Source organism: Hydra vulgaris, chromosome 11 (genome assembly GCF_038396675.1).
Source record: "Hydra vulgaris chromosome 11, alternate assembly HydraT2T_AEP".
NCBI classification, from domain to species: domain Eukaryota; kingdom Metazoa; phylum Cnidaria; class Hydrozoa; order Anthoathecata; family Hydridae; genus Hydra; species Hydra vulgaris.
This window is the reverse complement of record NC_088930.1, coordinates 4,598,920-4,623,027: the sequence shown is the minus strand read 5'-3', so window position 1 is coordinate 4,623,027 and position 24,108 is coordinate 4,598,920. Positions and strand designations below refer to the sequence as shown.

Here is a 24,108-nt window from a genome sequence, read left to right as displayed (position 1 = left end):
AATTTTGTAATTTTGGTCAAATTTGGGCTTTATTGACCAATGATGCCATATGGCATCATTGGTCAATAAAGATAATATCTGAAAACAAAGTTATAAAACATTTTTATTGAAATATATATAAACAGCAAAGGCAAAAAACTTTTTGTTCATATTGGATGTTTATTCTAATATATGTAAGCACTAAATACAGTTTTACTCAATTATGGAAGTCTTCATAGCAGTTGCGATTGGCTAACAAGCAAAGGAAAACATTTCATTTTGCACACATCATTCTGCTTTAACTCTGACACAGCCTGCATCTTTTTTTATCTTTTTGTGGTTTTGGCCAGTGTCCTATATGATCATACCTAATATCATTATTAGGGATTGGTATGACTGGTTTCTTTCTATTCCTTTGTTGAACTTGCTTGATACCGCTAAGTTTAGCTGGTCTTCCCCTACCCTGGATTGCTTTTGATTTATTCGCTTGTATAAGAGCATTTGAAATATCTACTGTAAATTCTGCTAATGCTTGGTGTTTGTTGATTGGAAGACCTAATTGCTGATAATGCCGTTTATATAAGAACCAGGCATTCACTTTGGCCACATCTACAAAATGCCAGAACACTTTGATGTACCATCGTCGTGTTTTTACTTCTGTGCGGTACAAGGCAATTAGCATATCTGCTAGATCTACACCTCCCATGCATTTATTGTATGCTGCCACTATATATGGGCAAGCAACGTTTTTTCTTTTCTTTTGTTTTGCTGCACCAGCGGTATATGGTACTCAAAGGTGCTATGCCAAAACAGTTGGATACTAAATGAACAATACTGTTGTCTATCCATTTTACAACAATTAGTGCAGAATTTTTATCAATACGATAATCAAGTGAACCTCTATCTTTTTTCTTGAGTTCTTTTGATGGTATTACTGGGCACCCATGTAAACGATTTGGTCTGATTGTGCCTGCAGCTTTTATTCCAAAACCTTTAAGGTATTGGATCAAATCAAGGGTGGAAAACCAATTATCAAAGAAAACAACTTTGTCTTCATGTTTAGGTAACTCCATGCACAAATACGCCACTGATTGAGCACTTACAGATAAATGACTATACTCTGCTGGTATTGTACTTTCCTTTCCAGCATAAAGGTAAAAATCATACATCATTCCAGACCGTCCAGCTCTGACCATGTTTTTAAAACCCCATTTACATGGTTTTTTAGGATTATATTGTCGTATCTTTGAGTATTTAGTTTTTGAAGGTATTATTTGTTCATCAATAGCATGGAAACGTTCAGGTTCTAAACTAATGCATTGTTTTCGGATCAACTCAATGACAGGTGCAATTTTAAATAACTTTCCACTATCTTCTGAAAAAGTTGTGTTGTCTACAAAGTGTAGATTTTGCCGCAATAGTTTATATCTGTTTCTCGGCATATTGCCAGCAATTAGAGGATATCGAAGAGAAGTGGACCAATAGCTACTGTAGGCAGGTAGTTTAACTAGCCCTATTAACATTTGCATCCCAATTAACATAGAAATTTCATCAAGAGTGGTGTTGATACACTTCCCTGATTTTTGTGTGCTGTACAAGTTTGTGTTTTCAACAAATAACTGCAATAACTCATCGGTAAAGAAATATTTGAAATATTGAAAAGATGAGCTTATTTTATCTGGTATGTCCTTAAACTGATGTTCACATAAACTGGTATCGATATAATCTGACTTTTTTTACCCATGCTACTCATGTTTTTTTTTTAAAGCAGCTAGTGGTATATCATCATCATCACCATCATCGTCATCGTCATGATTATCATCAACATCAGCAGCAGCACAATTATCAGTGTTAACATTCTCATTGGCTAAAAACTCATCATCATCTGATAAATCTGATAAATCGGACACATCTCCATTAGTTACAAAATCTATCACATCAGCAACTGAATATTTTTTTCTCTGTGCCATATATATGTTATAGTGTCTAAATAATAATTTTTTTAAACCTAAATATATTTATATAATATAGTAATATATATGTATTGCAATAACTTAGAAAAAATATTACCATTTATTAAATGCTCAATTTAAACAAAAAAACATAACTTTAAATGAAACTAATAATTTCTATTATATATATCATAAATACAACTCCTTTTGGCCAATGATGCCATGTGGCATCATTTACTTTTGAAAATTTATAATACACCAAATAATAATCACTTTTTAACTAAAATACCCTCAAATAAATCTTTATTATTTATATTGTTAATATCATTTAGTAAAGTATTTTATAAATGTGTTATCTAAATACAAATTGAAAAAACAAAAAATGAGATATTTGAGTTTTTACATCTTTCCTCTACTACAATAATAAACCTTGTGTTTACTTCTTACAAAGTATGTTCTACAATTATGAAAAGTTTTAGCGTGTGTACACTTCGGTGTTGAATAACAAACAAAAGCATTCTCCTTCTTATAGGCTTTAGTAAGCTATAGAAGAACTCCTAAAGTCAATGAAGCCTTATGGCATCACTGGCCCATAAAGGGTTAATAAAAAAATCTCATAAAAATATATGATATAAAATAAAATTTATTGCTCATGTTTAACATTGTAATGCACAGGTTTAACAGGTTTTTAGATTTTATGTTGTAGCGCTACTATTACTGATTATTTCCATTTCTGTGCGTGATTTTTTTATTTTAATTTTTTTTTAACAATCAAAAGCTGGGACTTGAAGCAATATGCATGCTATTATGATTTTCTTAAAAAAAAGTTATAGCAAAAGTATTTTTCACTTATTTTAGGCTACCAAAATAAATTAAATATATATATTTTTGAAAAATATATATGGTAGTTTTTAAAACGCTTTACTCCAGCTAGAATTATTTGATGACTGCTTTATCAAAAATCTTATCAAAAAAATATGTTAAATATTAGATTTAGGAATATATTTTACTTTAAATACTCACAAGTAATTTATTTTCATAAAAAATAACTACTTGAATTTGACAAATTTGCAACTTTTGTGCTTGATTTCAAATGTGATTATTCATAAACTGTATTTAAACGATTGCTGTGACTCTATGAGAAATAGTGCAATCCTGTAACCTTCTGGAAATCTTTACTAATGTTTAAAATATTATTTAAAAAAATAATATATATTGCTGAAATTTATATTTTCTTAGGAATTAAAGTTTATTTATCTCAAGCTGTCCCAGGAGATGTTTGGTTTTTCATCTTGTTTGTCTACAAAAAATTTTTTATTTAGACAGCTTGGTCCTTGCTGTTTGCAGGATTTACTATATATTCAATACTTGGCAAAAACAAATTTCAAAAAAAGTTTCAAAAACAAAGAAAACAAAACTAACAAAATAGGAAATTAAAATAAATTAAAATAGAAATTTAAATTATTTGTGTTTTGTTTTATTTTTTTATTTTTATTTTTATTTTATTTCATTTTTATTTTTTTAGGGTGATTCTTATTAATTTTAATATTTTAAAAGATTTTTTTTTTTTGCGTATACTTGTTACATTATAATTTACCATTTGAACCCGGACTTAAAAACCAGTTACTTTAGTGGAACACATACAGCCGTAGTTAGGTAAAAACTATTAAAAAGTTTTGGACAGATGTCCAATATAAAAGCACAAAATTCAAGCAAAGATTTATTATTAATAATTGTTTACGTTTATTTTTTTTAATAACATAGTAGACCAAAAAAGAGGGGGTGGGTAGAACTAAGCACAGTGAGCAGAATGTTAAAAAGCAACAGGTATCCAAAATTATAAAGCGCTAAAAATTGGAGATGAATATGTGCAGGAAAAGAAAGGTGATATGAAACAATTAAAGCTATGTGAAAGTTCTGTAGATGGCATGGCATATTTGAAGCTTAAAAACTATATATAAACTGTATACGTGTGTGTGTGCATCATACTTAGAAAATACACTGAGAGGCTTAAATGTGAAGAGATATCTATATATCGTTCAAAAACATACAACAGAAAGATTTTTTATATACAAAAAAAAAAAGATAAAAGTTAGATTTTCAAAGCAAATATGAGTGGCGGGATTCAAAAATCAGTAGGTAGAATTTCAAAGCAAATATACGAGCAGCAGGATTTAAAAGAAAAACAATTAAAAATTGGATAGTGGTGGGATTTGAATCCCACCACTATCCAATTTTTAATTGTTTTTCTTTTAAATCGCGGCCATTACATGTATGATGTAAATGCCTTATCCAAACAAGCTAAATGTGCCTATACTAATGAAAAAATAAATATAATTTTATAATTGAAAAAGTGATCTAGAAAGTAAAGCTTGACTTTCTACATCTGAGTATAATAAAAAAAATATGCTTTCTATATCTTTCTACATTCTTCATCTTTCTCATCTACATTTATACATACCTTGTATGAGGTAGATATGTATATATGCATACATAAACAAACCAACATATGTAAATATATGCCCATGCACTATATAGATGTATTCATATAAGGACAATATATACTTGTTACATTAAAATTATAAAAATATTTTTTACAAATAGATAGCAATTTATGTTTTCGCTTTCCTCTTTAAAAAATAAAATAAAATTAGTCTTTTTAGTGTCTGTTTTTTTTTTCTTTTGCTTTGCCCTATCCAATATTGTTGCTGAAAATAACAACCATCCTAAAGAAGCCAAAATAAAAGCAGTACACAAATTATTTAAATTATTAATTTTTTTGATTTTTTCTATTTAAATTTATTTTGATTTTCTATTTTTTTATTTATGCTTTCTTCGTTTTTTATGCAAAGTATTAAAACGTCTAATATAATAAAACTGGTAAACGGCTGTGACCAAGTTGTCTAAATAAAAAACTTTTTTGTGGACAAACTAGAGAAAATAACTGCACAGTCTCCTAGGAAGATTTGCATCTAGTAACTAAAATTTGCACTTTTCTGTGCTGTGTGTGGTTCCGCTTCAAAATTAATTTATTCTTTGATAGCATTGTGAATGAGTATCATTTTTTGTTTGCAAAATAATATAAATTAGAGATCAGCAGTTTTATTTTTATGAAAATAATAGACAAAACATATATGAGTTTCGGTGCGTTTTTTTTTGGAAATGCCCTACTATAATTTGTTCAACAAGTATATTTTATTATTTGCCAGAATTATCTCTCATTTTAACCTCTTAGGCTTTATTATACACCTTTTTATTTTATTTTACTGGAAATAAAATTCCTTATAAACATCAAAAATGTGCACATGGTGTATGCTTTGAAAATTAATAACACAAATGAAGTCACATCAACCATTTTGTAAAAAAAAGTTTAATTTTATATAAAATGGCTGGTAAAAAAAATTAACTATTGCACACATTTTATTCTTGCGTTATTTAAAGTGTTTATTTACTGACTTTTTAAAAATATAAAATAATTTTTATTTGCAAGATCAAATATGTTTTTATTCATTTAGAAAAAATAAACAAAACGTTTTAAATTTTAAAAAACTAGAAGCAAAATTAACATTTGATTGCATTATTACATAATAATATTCCTACATTGTTTTGAGTTATTCAATTAAACTAGTTTTGCAGTAATTTGATGAATTGCTGTAATTCAAAAAAGATAATGTCAATAAATATGAAAAGGAAATAAAAAGAATTTACGTCAAAAATTCCATTAGACAAATACGTTAAGCATTTTTTATTCATCACAAGGCCTTCTAGGTTTCAGAGTTAAAGAGTTGAGAAAGGGAGAAAGTATGGAAATAATGTTCAAAACAAAGAAAAAAGATGTGCAAATAGAAGTGTTAAAAAGTTACATCATAAACAATAATATTTATAGGCAAAGCAATTTTTTGTTTGTTGTATTCAGTTCAATGTTGTGATGATTTTTATCCAATAAAAAATTTTCTTTTGACTGATAACGTAGAAGCAGAGTAAACGCTTTTTTTGTTTATGGCATTTTTATATTTATTATCACAAATATATTTTTTTTTTGTATAATTTTGAAAATTGTTCTAAATACATTTAGTTTAGGGGCTCATCAAAAAAAAAAATTGGAAGCTTTAAATGTCTCCCCCTACTTCCCCATTTGTCTAACATGTAAAATGTTACACTATTCTTTTAATTAATATAAATATTGACTGATTCATTTTCTTATTTCATAAAAGTTGTTGCTAGTAATTCTTTTGGCTTTTTAAAAAGAATTATTTAAATTACTTAGGACAAAATCTTCGTACTCAATTCGAGTTTAACAGTGAAAGGTTTTCACCAGTTGCAATTAGTGTTTTTGATAAATATCTTTATTGGCTTGATCAAGATACAAATCAACATGATACTAAGTTAAAAAGAGCTCTGTTGGATACAGAGGTAAGCAAGGAGATTAAAGTACTGCAAAGAAATTATAAGAAAGTCAATGATTTGCTTATTGTAGACGTTTTCAGGTGGAAAGGTTAGTATTACAAATTAACTTTAAATTTATGTACAATTGTATATTTTTCAAAATCTGTTATTATAAACTAGTTGTACAGTAAATTCTTACATAAATTATTAATTATGTATAATTAATGTATAAATTATTTATGTATAATTAATTTAAAAAGAACTTGTGAAATTATGTTTATAGAAAATAGTCTCTCAAAAATATTTTATATAAAGTATGAAAAGTTATCAATAAATTTACTGTTGTTATTTGTAAATGAATTAATATTTAACATATTGTTTATGTATGTATGAAGCCTGTGAAATTCAGGTTGACATTTGCAATGTTGCTGCAAAAAGCTGACCTATCTTAGCTTAACTATGGCATACAATTGCCAACCTGAATCTCTTAAAGCAACTGTTTCCAATCTGTGGGTTGCGACCCCAACAGGGTTTGCCTGAAAATTTGTTAGGGGTTACCATTAGACCTTCTGAAAATAATTTGTTTAATAATATGTTTTAATTTATTATTTTCATTTTAAATTTAAATGATACTTAGACTACAGTCATTGCCATGTACATCATTTTCTGATATTTCCGGAATTTCAGATATTTTTTTCAACTTTTAGTTTTCTGGATATCCAAAACATTTTCTATACATACAAGTTTAGGTATAATTTTTGTAATATATTTATTTTTAAAGCTTTTTCACTCATCGCTCATAGAAAAATAAAGATAAGTTTGAAAAAAATTAGAAACAACTCAGCTAAAAGCAAAATTAGAAGGAAAATATTTTCCGGTTTTTTTCAGGATATTTTACTCAAACAATTTTTTGGATTTTTAAAATATGACCTGAAGATCTATCTCTTTTTTTAATTAGTCTATGTAAATTTAAGCGGTATTCCTTATGCTAGATTTAGGGTCTAAGGGGGTTGGGTGCAAATAAAAATATATTTGGGGGCCCCATTTCCTAAAAAATATATTGTAAAAAGAATGCAGTAAACCAGGAAATTACTTTTTTATTCACATAGAAATTTTCTTGTTTTTACATTGACAAAGTTAATTGCAATATCTTCAAAGTATATATTTTGTAACAGAGTTCTTTCAATTACATTAAACAAAAACATCTCCTATTTACCTAACTCCTAATTTATTCTCCCTATTCTCACCAACTCTCACTTTATTCTCCCTATTTTCACTAACTCCTAATTTATTCGCCCTATTCTCACCAACTCCTACTTTAGACTCTCTATTCTCACTAACTCCTACTCTATGCATCTTCTTTCTTGTATTTTCATGCTTTTACTGCTTAGAAATAATGCTTGAGAACCTTCCAACACATTCTTGAATATTAATAAAATCTTCATGAACTGATGCCACATATTTTGAAACAGACTAAGCAATTGCACAGAGCTAAATCTGAATTTTTATCTTGAAGTTTGATATTATAACTAGCATCAAATAGAAACATGATTCTGTCCCAAAGCTTCGTCATCAAAGCAACATCCATAGTTTTACTATCAAAGTTTACTAGCTTAATTTGTGTCTGACGTTTTTCATTTTTATCCAGAACAATTGATTCCAGGGTCTCAAGAATATGAATTTCATTTGCATGTAAAATTTTAATCAAAATGACTCTTGCTAACCACTTTGTCCCACTTAGGCTTTTGGTTGTAACCTTTCTGTCCTTTCCTGCACAACTTACAAGACCAGAACAAATTATCTGCCATTGTGAGTTAAAGAAGCATAGAAGTTATACAGGCATTGAAGAAACCCAATGGAATTGAATGCTCACAGGTTTCAACAGCATTTACGCCAACTAAATTTAAAGGTTGTGGTGCACAAAGAGCAACGTCATTGCTTGAGAACTTATTTTTCAATTATGCTTGCAGGCCATTTTATTTTCTGGATGTATTAGATGCATTGTTATTTGATTGACAACAAGAAGCCTCTATAAGCCAAACCAAAGCTTGGTAAACTAAGCTTGTTTATTCCTTTCTTGGTTGCATTGGCCATAGCCTTTCCATTATGTCCATAAGAAAAATCAAACCCAATAAATCTTTCTTATTCAACAGCTTTCTTGCTCACATATTGAATGATTACTTCAAGTTGATCACAGTGTGCAGTGTCAGATGAAGGTTCAAAAATCAGTTAGAAGTATTAAGTGCTGAACGCTTTGTTGCCAATGGATTGCAGAACTATTTTACTCATTAAGAGCATGATTTCCTCATGAATTGTTAATGAAATGTATGAAGCATTTCCTATGCCCAGAAATCCTTGATTTTCTCGGTGCTAGCAAAAAAATGGGCTAAAATTTAAAGAAACTCCAAGACTCCAAGAAAGTTTCCATAACTAAAGTTGCCTATATCTTCTGATTTACCTCAAAAGAAACTTCAGGCATTCATCAATTCTTCTCACAACATCCCTCCAGTAACACTTTTCATCCTCCAACTGCTGTTTCAAATAAGCAACAATTTTTGTTTTGTTATAACTTTTTTGAAATAAGACTGGACTGCATAAGTGTGCTGTTTGCTTTGTGCATGCCTTTGTATAAAATGCTGTCCATGTGACCAGTCATCGAATCTAGTAACATATGCTTTCTTATCCCGCTCAGTCATACTATTTTACAAATTAATGAAGCTGAATATTTCATACATTTTTATTTATTTGCATTAGTGATATAGAGGCCCCAACAAACCCACAACTACAGTGGCTTATATATTGAAAAAATTGTGAGGCTCTACTGGGACTGCATTTAAAATATAAATAAAATCAGATAATTAAAAGTCAAAAAATATAATAGTAAGCTTAAGTGATTGAAAAAAAATTTGGATTGATTTAGGAGCAACATTTTTAATTTTATTGTTGGGGTCGCCACAATCTGGCAAATAATAAGGGGTTGCGGCATCATTAAGGTTGGGAACTGCTGTCTTGAAGTATCACATGCAAAAATAGCAAATGAATATTATTAATAATACATATTTTTTACATATGTAAAATATAAATAAAATCAGATGAACTTAAAATGAATGAATATTAGATATTTTTTACATATGTAAAAAATATGTAATATTCATTCATTTTAAGTTCATCATTTATTTATTGTAACTACTTGATTTTCAAGTTTATTTAAAAAAAAAATTCATTTAGTTTTTATCATTCTTTTTTTTTTTTTTTTTCTCAAATTTATTCAAGCATAGCAGGGTAATTAATTTAAAGTTAATAAAAATTTCTTTTCAAATGCCTATTGTTTTCATGTTTTAAAATCTAATAATTTATTTTATTAGTTAAAACTGTTCATTTACATTTTTACGGTTTTTTAATACTATTTAAGATCAGAAAGTCGGTTAAGTTAAGTCTAGGTATAGTTATGTTAAACATATGTGGTGAAGAAACATGTTAATTAAATAACATTAAACTTTTTTTTAATTTGATTCAAGCTAAGGCTTTCATTAAATCCACTCAAAATAAGTAACACAACAGTGTTACACAAAGCAAACTCTAAACAAGTCATAATACCTAGCAGAACTGTTATTAAAAAAGGGATTTTAAATCCTGCAGCTTTCAAACAAATAATTCAGATGAATTAACTTTAATTTGATGTGAAACTTGCTGTCAAAATTCTTTTGAAAAAATGTCACAATAAAATTATTGTTAACTAAATTGTATTTATAATTTATACACTAAATTAGCAACAAACTACAAATATCATTTATACACTAAATTAGCATCAGTAACATTTGTAAGCTGAATATTAGCCATAAAAAAGAACAACTTTTCAGACAGTAATTTATGTTCTCATATGTATGTGGTAGCTGTCTTAAGGTTGAATGAAACTAAAGAAAAGTTCATGATACTAACAATTCCAAGAAACAAGAAAAAACAATTATTTTTAGTTTTTTTTTGTTGAGATTTTTTAATTTTTCGCTCCACAAGTTTTGAAAGGGTCAGATCATTTATTTACATAAAGTTACATGTTCATACTATTCTACAATTTTAAAGAATGCTTTTTTTTTAAAAAAGGGAAAATCTACAGGAGATCTAAAATCTTATTCTCTGTGGAGGCTAAAACAACCAGATGTAAACTATAAATGGGTGTAAACTGTCTACCCATTTTTTTAAACAATTTGCCATTAACAAAATCTCTACCTACAGCACATAAACTAAGTTTGTATTCCTAAACAACATTCTTTCTATTGTCAATTTAAAAAACCAATAAAAATGTAAAACTTTGTTTTTTTTAATTAAAAAACAACTTTGAAACTAAAAAAAAACTAATTCATAATTTTGCTGTATACATAAAGTTTAAATGATACATTCTTTAAAATATTGTCTAAAGCTATGCTTTTATAAAACAATGCTTTTATAATCAATTAATCATTACCCCTTTTGTAACAGAAAGCAAAAAATACAAATAAATTTTTTGCTAACCGGTCGGCTAAGTACTATACTCTTGTGCCGATCTGTTTCTTGTCCTTCGAATTTTGCAGGCTGTCTATGTATGTGTATACTTATATATAAGTGTAAGTGTGTGTAATCATCTTCTTTGCAATGACATCGCAAATAGAGGAAGTGTTAGTTTAACGGTAAGAAAGTTAAAAAAAAAATTTTTTTATGAAGAAAAAATGAATCAAAAAACATTTTGGTAATAAACGGTTAAAAGGTAAGTATATAAACAAGAATAAAGGATTTAAATAAATAAAAATAAAAAGCAAGAAGAAAAAAACCGAAACAAATAAAAACAAAGTTAAAAAAAAAAAGTCTTCGAAAATGGAAAATAGTAAAAAAGAACTAAAATTTTTTCACCAATAATTTTAAAAAGGAAAGAAAACAAACAATTTAAATTAATTTTATACATTGTTTATGTCGTGAAGTATTGAATGTATTTATTTTTTTGCATTTTTCTCTGTCAATTTAGTTGTAATGTGTAATATAGGCTTTGTATGTAGTAGTGTATGTATATATTTTTTAAGTTTGCCTTTATTTTGCTTTTTTACATTTTTCTGTGAAATTTTTTTTTCTCTCACTCTATCCTTATGTGATTAAAATTTTTGTTTTCCCTTACATTTTTTTCTCACTCATCTTATCTCATCCGTTCATTCTCTCTTTTTCTTTCATATTTCTGAGCCTTACTCCTTTATATTTTTGTTCTGATTCCAATTTTTTTAATATTAATGTTCCTATTACTTTTTTTTTTATTACTTGTATTAATGTAGTTTACTTTGTTATTTCCTTGTTTTAATATTTTATAATTTTATTTATTTATTTTATTAAGGTGTCACTCCATTGACTAGTTTTTAATTATATGAGTGACACCGAACCTAACTTTGTAAATTATAATTAAATTTGTAATTTTTGATTTTAAGGTTAAATAAATGGGTAAAAAAATATGTATGCATGTATGTGTGCAAATGTGTTCTAAATAATAAAATGTTATTGAAGTAAAATTAAAATTTTTACATTTTTTAACATTAAAAAAAAATTACTTTAATCATTGTGTAGAAAAGAATCCTTGCGCAGTACGTAATGGTGGCTGCAGCCATATTTGTTTTCCAGCAATAAGAAAAAATGGGGAACATTATGCAGAATGTTTGTGTCCTCTTAACTTTACTCTGGTAAACAATAAAATGAAAACAGAAAAGAATTGTAAACGTAAGTATTTTTTATCCATAAAATTACTGCATGTTTATTTTACAAGTTTAAAATTAAAGGGATTTCGGTAATTTATTTATTTAGAAATATATGTTTTATAAATGTTAGAATACTACAAACTATTAGTTAGCAATTTTTTTACTATTGATAAAATGCTTTCAAGGTTTTATTTTATTTTGTAGCTCAAAATGAAGTTAACTGTCCATTTATGTGTAATAACTTATGTGTGACAAGCATTTTGCAATGTATTAACATCGAATGTTTTGAAGATGACTGCTGTTAGTAATTTTTTTCTAAATATAAATAGATAAAAATGAATATAGATATAATATCATGAGTATTATAGGGTTCTAAGTGCTGTTTTTCCCGTTTTAAGAAATTTGACTATAAAGTTTTGTCTACTCTTCCCATGAAAGGTATAAGAAAATTCCTGACAATATTTTGCCATAATGGATGTTTATTATTTATAATGATATAAATAAATTTCAAAGAAGTTTGGTTAAATATTTTTTAATTGAACCAAAACTTTTGGTTCCAGTTGTAACTTTTAGCAATAATAATTAGGCTTTTTTGTTGGATTCTAATCTTTTTTCATATTTTATTTTATTTTGTTTACTTGTACCTAAATCCTTTATTTGTACTTTATTTTACCTTATTTGTAGCTTATTTATACTTTATTTATTATATATAAAAATAAAAAAAAGACGATTTTCAAAAGAAACTTCTTATAATTTTACATTTATATTATAACTTTTAAAACTATAAATATTGTCCTTCATATTGCACAACAATAAAAAAACTAATTCTTTAACTATTTTAATAATAATGAGCAAAAACAAGAAAAAATATCTGAAATAAAAAATATTTGCATTAATGTTTCAATAATTAAATTTTGATCACTTTTTCATATTCTTTATCTTGCAAATGCATAAATTTTAGCATCTCTTTCAGATAATTCTTATTTTTTTCTACTATTTTTGCACTTTGATTGAACTTGAAAAAAATACTTGGTTTAGGCAAAGTAAACATAATATACCCAACTAGGTGTGTAGATTTAATTTGGAGTGATGTTGTTTTTGAAAATGGTATTTTCTTAAATGAAATTTGTTTGCAACTTTTTGAAAATCTTTAAAATCCTGTGGATGCATTTGAATAATTTTGAACAGTTTTTTTTCTGTTTACTATAAGCAAAAGTCTCATTAATGAAATTGGTGAGTAAAATTCAGAAGACTGCAGTGTTTTTTCTATTTGACTATGCATGTTATCAACATCTTGAACTGCTAAATGTTCTGGTACACTGTACTTCAATATCTTCAACTGACCAGTATGGAGTCAGAAAATAAATCATGTCAGTTGTCATAATTGTGTTGCGGTTTTAAGGAACACTGCTATCACTCCAAGTAATATAATGTATAGCTTTAGAAAATTTTTCTGCAACCATTAAAAATTTTTAAGTCCAATTGCAAGATCATTTCTTTTACAGTTTTACAAATCCAATTGCAAGGCCTGTTCTTCCTAAACATTTTGTTTTCTTTTGTAAAGAAAAGCTACTGATTTCATCTTTCCGAAACTAAATAACATTTTACAGATCTAAACTAATGACTACTACACTATCCAGCTGATTGTTACAGTCACATGTTCTTTCTTGGCGCACTGCTATCTTTTCTTGTCAATTGACTTGATATATCTCTTCTATGCTTTGCTCAAGTTGATTATTTTCTTTTACTACTTTATAGGCTTCACAAGCATCTGTCTTTTTTTGGTTTATGGAAACTTAAATTAAAGTGAGTGTTAAATATGAATCTAAAGTAGAACTCTTTGACTTGTTTTATTTCTCACTCAATACTATTTTCGATATAAAGCTGAAACTTTTTTTTTACATTTAAATTTGAGGCTAAGTACTGCCTTGTTAAATGTCAACTAGAAAATATCAGTAAGAGCCCTATAAACCTCATGCGATGATATATAAGTTTTATCAAATATTTTAATATTGTTTTATTTTATTTTAGTATGTTCTAGTGGTGAGTTTAAATGCCTGGGCAGTGCATGTATAAATGCTGGTAAAGTTTGTGATGGAACCATAGACTGTGTCCGAGGTGATGACGAAGAAATTACCATGTGTGGTCATTTTAACAGTAAGTTTAAGTTTTTCTAATTAGTTCAAAAGAGAAAAAATCAGTTTTTTCTGGAAGAAAAAAAAAATCAAATAAAAATAAAAATTAATTTGTTTAATGTACCAGCACTCCCTTGCATGTTCTCCTTTTTTTTTTTTTTTTCACCTGACCTGTCTTTCAGGTCAGGTCAGGTTATCCTGCTACTGGTAACATGTAACCCAGTACAACCTGCTTCATGTCCTGCTGCCTTGTAGAATACAAGGCAGCAGGACATAAAGCAGGTTATAGGCAAAGGTTAGGAGAAGCCAACTCCAACTTAAAACACCTCCTGCCTTGGGGCTCTTGGTTAAGTAAAGGATAGACATGGTGTCTCAATAAATCTCGGTCAGACATTAAATGCATACAGCTACTGTCTTGTAGAATGCCCCCTAGGGAAAGATTTAAGGGGTAAACAGATTCTATCTGTTGACCAGCCTTGCATTCCTTCTTCATCTATTAGGTTGGTGTAGATGTATTTCTAATATGTTGTTTCCAGTTTAGGAAGTTGAAAGCTGGATCTTCTTTACTCAATGCATGGCAGGCCTTGTTATGAGATTTTGTTAGGTAACGGAAAAGCCTAATGCGAATAAATGTAACTTTACTCATTAAAAATATTTATATCGTTAAAAGTTTAAAGTACCTCATTGTAGTTAAATTTAAAACCACATTAATAATTGTTATAAGTCTTTATCTTTATGAAAAATCTTTAAATTTAACAATATTGTTATAAAAAAAAGTTATAAATAAAATTTAAATTTTGTTTAAAAAAAAAAACATTTCCTTATTTTAAAATCTTATACTTATTAAAACTTTTTTTCTCTCTTTAAAACATTAGTTTTATGGTTATTATTTTTTTTAATGAGGGACACTTGTTTATGGTTGAATTTCTTAAAGGGATTTAAATGTACTGTAGTTTTTTAAATGGTTTACACAACTATACAATTAGATAGGGTTTTCCCCTTTATAAAAAAACGTTCGCACTACCTAAAACGTTTTAGTTTAACTGTAATTAATTACCACTTTTCTGCTTTGTTTTTTTTTTATTATTTCCATTAAAATATTTCGTTTTCATTTACTGTTAAACCTAATGTATTTTTGGTTTAAGATGTCATTAGCAGAACTAGTTTTTTACAAATATCAGTAAATTTTTGAAATTAAATACATATCTTATATTCATAGCACTAGTATAATTTTTGTTTTTAAAATAAAATAAATATAAATTAAGGTTTTGAAGGGTTTTTTTTTTTTTTTTGTAAATTCACCTCCCCAAGGCCCAGAAGGCCACTACAGACGAGAAGGCTTTTTTTTAACAATTTGGCTTTAATAAAATCTTTGCATACTACTTATAAACTAGTTAATCATTTTAAATCAATGTTCAGTCTATGATCAATTCAAAAAATTAATGATTTCAAAACTGAAATGTGAAATAAAGTTATATGTAGTATGAACATTTTAAAGAAACTTGAATTAAATTAATTAATTTTTTATTTTTATTTTAACATAGTTTGAAAATTTTAGCAGTAAAAAAAAATGTAAAACTAAAGTAATGATAGTAAACTAAAGTACTGTAAAACTAAAGTAATGATAAAGTCATAAACTAAATAAATAAATAATGTAAAACGTTTTTAAATTTTTAAAGCAGTTATATTTAAGTTTAATAAAATAAATTTATATTTAATTATATTTAATAATAAATTTAATTTAGATTTAATAAAATAAGTTATAAATGTTTAAAAAAAAAAAGTAGAAAAAAGTTAATTTATCTATCTGTTTTTTTATCTAATGAAAAAAATATTCCACAAATATTTTTTACAACAATTAATTACAGCCTAATGTTTTCCGCATAAACTGTTTTAAAAGACGATTAAATAAACTAGGTGAAAAAATTTTTAGCGTAGCGTAAATTGCAAAACATGTATGTGAAATTGTGAATGCGTATGTAAAATTCAAACAGTGTAACGCTTCTTAACAAGGTCTGCATAGGTTTTGTTTGTGTCTCTGTTTTTATGACTAGACAACTCATTCTATTATCTCCTAATGAGGATACAGCTCTAAAACTCAGTTTTATGGTTCTGAGTAGTCAGGTTTCCCGAACTCTGAGAAGCTCTTAGAGAGGCTGATTCCATCAACAGCTATAAAGTATCAGAGTACTAACAGTGCTGTGTTGCGCATAGATGGTGTCCCTGTTTGTAATTTTGGTGTGCATTGTTGAGGCCAGATTTGGGTCCTTTGTTATGGCTTAGGGTTTATTAATAGTAATGAGGCAATTGCTTGGACTAATAATAGTTTACTGAGTCTTTGAGTCAAGTTCTTTATCCAATTTAAAAAATGTCTAAAGTATCTAAAACTATAAAACACAAAAAATCATCTTCATCACCAATTTCTCTAAATCTATTATTCACTAACATTCTTGGTCTTTGAAGTAACTTTTCTTCTGTTGAGTCTTATCTCTTGCAAAGTTCACCAGACCTACTTGTTCTTTGCGAGACTAATTTGAGTTTAACTGCCTAATTTTGCGATCTTTGCGTCAATGGTTATCTCCCTTCAATTTATAAAAACTCTAATAGTCACATGCTTGGTCTGGGCATTTACATTTGTAAGAATTCACCCATTTGTAGGGAAACTAGGTTTGAATCCCCAAGCTATTCTTTTATATGCTTTCATTTAGCACCACCTCATTCTATCGCCTTTCTCTTAGTTCTATATCGCTCTCCTTCATCTTAAGGCTGCACTTTTTTAGATGTTGTTTTCGATCAAATTGATCAAGCCCTCCTCTCTTTATCCTTCAATCAATATAATTGTTGTTGGCGACTTTAATGCTCATCGCACTGAATGGCTTGACTATAGCGTCAGTGACTCTGCAAGCGTTAAGACCTACAACTTTTACTTTTCTCAATCTCGTACACTAATAGTCAACTTTTCAACTAACTTCCCAGTCAATCCAAATCATTTACTATCTCTACTTGACATATGTCTTGTTTCTGATCCTAGTCAGTGCTCAGTTTCTCCACACTCACCCTTAGGTACTTCTGTTGTCACACTCACCTTTAGGTGATCACAGTTTGATCTCTCTAAAACTATTATCTTATTTTTCTTCATCATCAGAATTCTCCTATGATTTTACCTCTTACAACTACTTTGAAGCTGTTTCGGACTTTTTCCATTATTTTGTTCGTGATGGCCCTTGGGTAGAAATGTTTTGTCTTTATGCTGACAAATGTTCTTCTTATTTAACTTCTTGGATGAAATCCAAGGCCTGAAATCTTTTATTCCCTCTCAACGATTCCAAGTCAAGCCTCTCTTTGTGCTGCTGCAATTTCCAATCAAAACCATTACTTTCATATCTATCAGCAAAACAATTCTCCAGAAAACAGACATCTATTTACTATTGCTAGAAACCATTGTAAAAAGGTTTTGTCTAATACCAAAGCACGCTATTCTTAGGTCACAAAATCTCATATTTCATTTCAAAAACTCTTGTGACTTATGGAAAATCTCTAACAGTATTTATAATAAGGGAAAATCTGTTATTCCACCTCTCTTGTATAGTTCAGATTTTGTCACCTCACCTAAAGACAAAGCTGAATTGTTTGCTAAGAACTTCTCATCAATATCATCTCTTGATTCCACTAGTTGCGTTCTAGCTATATAAATGACAAACAGGTTGATTCATGGCATGATGTTTGTATCTTTCCAGCTTCTGTATCTATCGGATTGGATAGATTTCAATCTTCTCTTTCTACTGCTGATTTGTTAACATTAATAACTGATAGGTTTTATCATGCATTAGATAGATATGGAGAGGTTAAGGTTATCGTTCTCAAGATTTCTAAAACCTTTGATAAATTTGTTTGGCGTGCTGGTTTTCTTCATAAGGTTTCTACTTACAGTGTATCAGATAATACCTCTAAGATTATTGAATCCTTACTTACCAATTGTAGTATAAAAGTTGTCCTCAATGGACTGCGCTCTTCTTTGTATCCTGTAACATCAGGGTTTCCTCAAGTTTCTAACCTTGGCCCTAAACTCTTTTACATTAACGATATCCCAGAAGTTCTCTCTTCTCTTATTTGCTAATGATACTGCCATTTATTCTTGTCTTGATAAGAAGCCAACATTCTCTAATTGCTTGGAGGGGGCATTTGAGCTTGTAAAGGATCTCACTTCTGCTACAGCATAACGCTCTCAGTGGCTTGTGAACTTTAACTCAGATAAAACTCATTTTTTTCAGCTAATCGTTATTGCAATTATCTCGATCATCCTATATTTATGAATGGTAATGTACTTGATGAGTCATCTACCCTTTGTTTTCTAGGATTAACTCTTACTTCCAATCTTTCTTGGAAACCATATATCAAATCTATTGCAAAATTAATATCTGCTAAGGTTGTATCTCCAGATTTTATTCTTTACCTCTCTAAATTCAAATCCATCTTTGTATGGAATACTGCTGCCATATCTGGGGTGGATCTTTCCCTTCTAGACAAGGTTCAAAACTTCATTGTAAACATAGTTGGACCTTCATTCATTCTCAGATTACTCATCATTCAATTAAGTCTCATCCTTTTACTGTGACTGTTCTTAAGTGCTCTTAAAATTCTTATTCGTCTAGTTTTTTCCATCAGTTCTTTAGAATTCGCTCCTTTTATCTTTTTTCCCTGATTTGTATAATTTGCAATCTTTTAAGTCGTCTGTTAAAGGGTTGTCCATAAAGTATGGTCACTCATAGGGGGAGGGAAGAGGTCTTCAAAAAATGTACAACACCATATGGGGGGAGGGTTCAATTTAAAAGTACGTACTTCGATTTTTTAATTTATCACCATTAACCAGCTAATTAATAGAAAAGTTAAAATTCTGACTAAAGATCCTTAGAAGAATAAAGAGTTTGCCAACATAAAAAGATGTATGGTATAGGGAGTGGAGTTTCCCTCAATGCACACGCATGCATGGGCGTTCACAGGATTTTTTTGAACTTCCGCGGGTTGTCTGGGGTGCCTGAAAAAATTGTCTGCCTTAAGTACATTTTATTTTTATTTGATTCATCATTAAAACAAAAATAAGTATAATGTGACCTGACCAGGAATCAAACTCGGGTCTCCGTCGAAGAAGTCCATAACATTAACCTCTCGGACAAGCAAACACATTGATTATGTATAATTTAAATTTATTAAAATTAACATTTGTATATATGTGAAGATGTTTTTTAAATTGGGATCCTGTGCTGCAAACAAAGGGCTTTGGGTTCATTTAAAGTATCTAAGGTACCTCCTCCACCTTTTTTTTTCAATAAACTTTTTTATTGAAAAAAAATATAAAGTTGGGGGGTGGGTACTTAAAAGTATGCATGGTAACAAGGGGGAGGGGGGTCAAATTTCAAAATTTTTTGCTCATGTACTTTCTTGACGACCCCTAATCGTTATCTTGCTTTATCAACTTCACCTTTTCTCTTCCATCATCTCTTCCAACATTAGTGGACATGTAACACATATTTATCAAAAGGTACTGTTTTTTGATCTACCCTAATGTGTCTTAACTCACTAACCTAATGTAGCCATCAATATTGACCAACTATTTTGGGTAGTTCTGTTTGTGCGCTGAAATTTATGTGGGTATAAGTCAATGAATAAAATGCTGGTACCCTAAATAGTTTGTCAATTATATAGACTATTTTATAAAACATAAATATATATTTTATGTACACTACAAATGCTTATAATAATTCCAATAACCAGGTCAGGTATTTGCATAAAAGTGCAAATTTTTTTTTGATTCTGGTAAAATATTACTCTATTTAAATTTGGTCATAATTTTGAAGCTGTATTGTTGATACTTTTTTATTTATACAAAAGAAAAGTAAATAAGATTTTTGTGTGTTTATGTATATATACATATATATATATATTTATTTATTTATATATATATGTGTGTGTGTGTTTGTGTGTGTGTGTGTGCGTGTGTGTGCGTGTGTGTGTGCGTGTGTGTGTGTATATATATATATATATATATATATATATATATATATATATATATATATATATATATATATATATATATATATATATATATATATATATATATATATATATATAGACACACACACACATAAGTACTAAAATTTGAATATAATTATTTAGATTTTACAACACCTACTCAACAAACACTCAAACCATTGAGAGTTAAAATTTATTCAACCGGATTCTCAAAATATCTTGCAGGAATTATCTCCGGTGCTATTCTTACTACTTTAATGTTAATTTTTGGTTTTTACTTTTGCTGCAAAATGAGTAATCGAAAATTAGAACGATTAAAAAAGGAACAAGAAATGTTTAAGTTTAGCACATTTACTGAGCAAGTTATTATTTTGCCAGATTCTAAAGTAGATAATTGTTCATTATCTCTTTATCGTTATATATCAGGCTCTTCAGGTAATGTTTCAGACAATATTAACACAACAAATTTTTCACCTCCATCGACAGTATCAACAATGTTGACAAGTGTTAGTCAACGTATTCCGAATAATGACAGATTTTTTCATGATGAATTGGAATTACCAGCACCTCCTGCCACGCCTTTGTATATGCCAAGTGATATTGAGTCAATAATGACATCTTCCAATATTGATGTTTCAGGGTGTATTAACAACCAGTGTAGCTGCAACAATTGCTTATACTGTGTTTCAAAGTATAAAAGAGAAAACTTTTTTGAAGAGCAAAACTGTTCTAGAGTTGCTCGTTCACTGTCGAATTCCTTTGTTAATAATAAAGGAAACGTACCTTCCTTTGCAAGCTCGTATGTCGCACCATCACTTGCAAGTTCCTATAAAAACAGGCATTTATCGGACAATAGTTTTCACTATTCTAAAGTATATTATCCAAGGACTAAATATTCAAATTTTAAACGAGTTTCTCCTCAGTGGGTGAATAACAGTAACATGCACCGTATTGCGGACATTTCGATTGGACCTTTGCCTTCTCTCGCAAGTGACTCAGATTCATTGCAAAATATAAGTAGCGTATCGCCTAGCAACAGTGTTATAGAAGGAATTGACAGTTATCTTAGTTATGCCCCTCCTCCTTCTCCAGGAACTGAATATATAACATCTTCACCTTGCAGTGTTAATTTTCTTACTTCAGATAATGTGTTTAACAATGAACCTTGTGAAAGAGATTCTCTTATGCATTCGGACAACGAAAATTGTAAATTACCTAAAACTGGACCTTTATAATTGTTCTCTAATTTTGAGATCGAGGCTTTCGGGGTTATTTGGGTTTTTAAAGAATTGTAAATATGTATATATTTTTATTTTATTTTTTTAATCAGAATCTCATTCCTTATTGAATGCATGCAAAAACATGCAAAAAGAAATTGCATGCAAAAACGACTTTTATATTTTCATGCTAGTCGTTAATCGCGGTTAACGCTTCGGACCAAATCTAAGTTTTTTCATAATTAATCTTTTTATTTACAATTTTGGTTAACTTAAATTTTTTAAATTGTTATCAAAATAAATCGGTGCAGCCTAAAATAAAGATTTAATTCTTTTTAACCTTAATCTTCTCATGGCGTACTTCCCTTAATTTTACCATAGTGTATTAACTTATTTATATATGTATATACGTATATTATATAGTATATATGTATGTTATTTATATACATATATACCTTGATCTTGCCATAGTGAATCTACCTTAATCTTCTGATTGTGTGCTTACCTTGATTTTACATAGTGTAATTCTACCTTGATTCTGCAGTTATATTACATGTTAATAGTTTTCATATATAGATATATATTATGTAGTGTAAAATAAACAAGCCTGAAGAAATGACACTTTTTTATTTGTGAAAATAGTTATGTATACAATGTGTCTAATCTTGTAAATATAATTTAGGTAATAAAATGAAAAATGAAAGCATTTTTTAAGCGTTGTTGTTTTCTAATCAACATTGTTATTTTGTTTTAGAAGTCAACATAACATCTCTCATATTTAAAAATTTTTAATTGAGCTAGTAATATATTTTGGCTAATTGAATATTCTAATTTTCTAATGACTAATTTGACTAATTTTCTGAAAATATAAAGACATATTCCAATAATAGCTCATTGTTATAAAAACCAAAAGTAGTAGTTTTTTTTTTTTTTTTTCAAAAAGTCCTTACGGTTTTACCGTTATTACAATACTATGTTTCTGACCCTCCTGTTATTATTTTTGATATTTATTAAGTAAATTCATTAGTACATTAGATATTAAAGTTAAATAATTATTAAATAGTTTTTTAAGTTTTTTGGCTGGCGAGAGTATACATTTATTCATTATATTTCAAACTGCTTAGTTTAAAATATAATGAATAAATTTATACTCTCACATGCGAAATAATAAACTTAATAAACAAGAGGGTCAGAAATATAATAATAAAATCTAATAAACAGGAACTTAGACTTTCATCAGAGTTAAAAGAATACTAATATAAAAGCCATTCAACATAAAGTTTATATTACTCGTCTGTTTAGCATCTTATTCTGCATAAAGCTTAAATCTTCGTAAACAAGTTCTGAGAAAAGAGGTTATTTAAAAAAAAAACCATTCGTATTACTTTTATTTATTTGCTGCGTTGAGCATATGCACTTTGAGTAGTAAATCATTTTAATAGCAAGTTTAACAACTACAATTATTAAATATTAAGTCATATGATAAAGTTCATCAAGTTTTTTTTTAAAGTTCAGCACTGGTTTGATAAAATTGACATCAAACGGCAAATCGCTCCAAATTGGGATGACGCGATAGGTAAAAATTCTTTTAATTTTAAGCAAAATGTCTACTGTTCTCGGATATGTATCTTTATTTGTGGATATATTCACAATCACTTCCAGCTAGTCCTGTTGGTCAACAAAATCTCTTTAAGAAAGATACCATGTTAAGCTGATAGAAGTTATTATCACATTTAAAAAAGATAATTAAGGTCACTTCATTCTCTTCTCATAAATAAAGCTATTAAACTTAGTCTTTTTAATCTTTCCTTATAAAGTAGTTCTGAGTATCCTAGAATTAATCTTCTTCAGAGTATCCTGGAATTAATCTTCTTTTAAGTATCCTGGAATTAATCTTCTTTTAAGTATCCTGGAATTAATCTTGTTCTGAGTATCCTGGAATTAATCTTGTTGCTCTATGTTGCACTTATTCAATAAGAATAATTTTTTTACAAAATATGAATTTCAAATAGAAGACCCATACTCAAGATAAGGATGTTCTAGAAAAACATATTAAAATATTTAACTGTATTAGTGTTAAAAATTGAAAATGTGTGTCAGATAAAGTTATTTTAATGTGTGGTCAAGGTCGTTTTCATATTCTACAGAACTCAATTGGTAATCAGAAATTTACATTTTTTGATACTTTTGTTAAACTTTTAGTGACATGCATAATTTTACATTTGTCTATATTTAATTGCATACTTCAGCCATTGCATCAATTAAAAACAAAATTTATGTCATCCTGTAGATCATTACAACTGTTATCACGGATTATCAGGAAAATAATAAATTAAACTTAATAATAATAAAGTAAATTTGTAACGCAAGATTTATCTGGTAAAAAACCATGTTGATTCTTGTTTATCATATTATTGTCTAAAAGATGCCGAATAATGGTTTTTTTAATTAATTTTTTTAAAACTTTACATATAATAGACGATAGAGAAACAGGAAGGATCAAGCTTATCACGATTTTTTAAAATTGGAACTATGTTTTAATCTTTCCACTCTTTTGGTACTTATCTCGATTCATGGAATAGCTTAAAAATATGTTTAATAGAAACGCTCTAACGTTCAAAGCAGATACTTAATACATACGGATGCACTCTATCCCACGCTTTGTGTTTATCCAATGATTTTAAATACTAAAACAATTTCT

General features: G+C 28.3%; 1 protein-coding gene across 1 annotated transcript in view; it reads left to right on the top strand.

The window, feature by feature from the left end:
- The window catches only part of LOC100198234 (low-density lipoprotein receptor-related protein 6), a 57,840-nt gene extending 36,262 nt beyond the window's left edge, over window positions 1-21,578 (top strand). Inside the window, exons 15-19 of the mRNA XM_065809845.1 lie at window positions 6,199-6,426; window positions 11,898-12,047; window positions 12,230-12,325; window positions 14,057-14,182; window positions 20,335-21,578. Coding sequence (XP_065665917.1) covers window positions 6,199-6,426; window positions 11,898-12,047; window positions 12,230-12,325; window positions 14,057-14,182; window positions 20,335-21,425 — 1,691 coding nt within the window. The 3' untranslated portion in view covers window positions 21,426-21,578. The remainder of the gene's footprint in view (window positions 1-6,198; window positions 6,427-11,897; window positions 12,048-12,229; window positions 12,326-14,056; window positions 14,183-20,334) is intronic.
- Window positions 21,579-24,108: the final 2,530 nt, after the last annotated feature.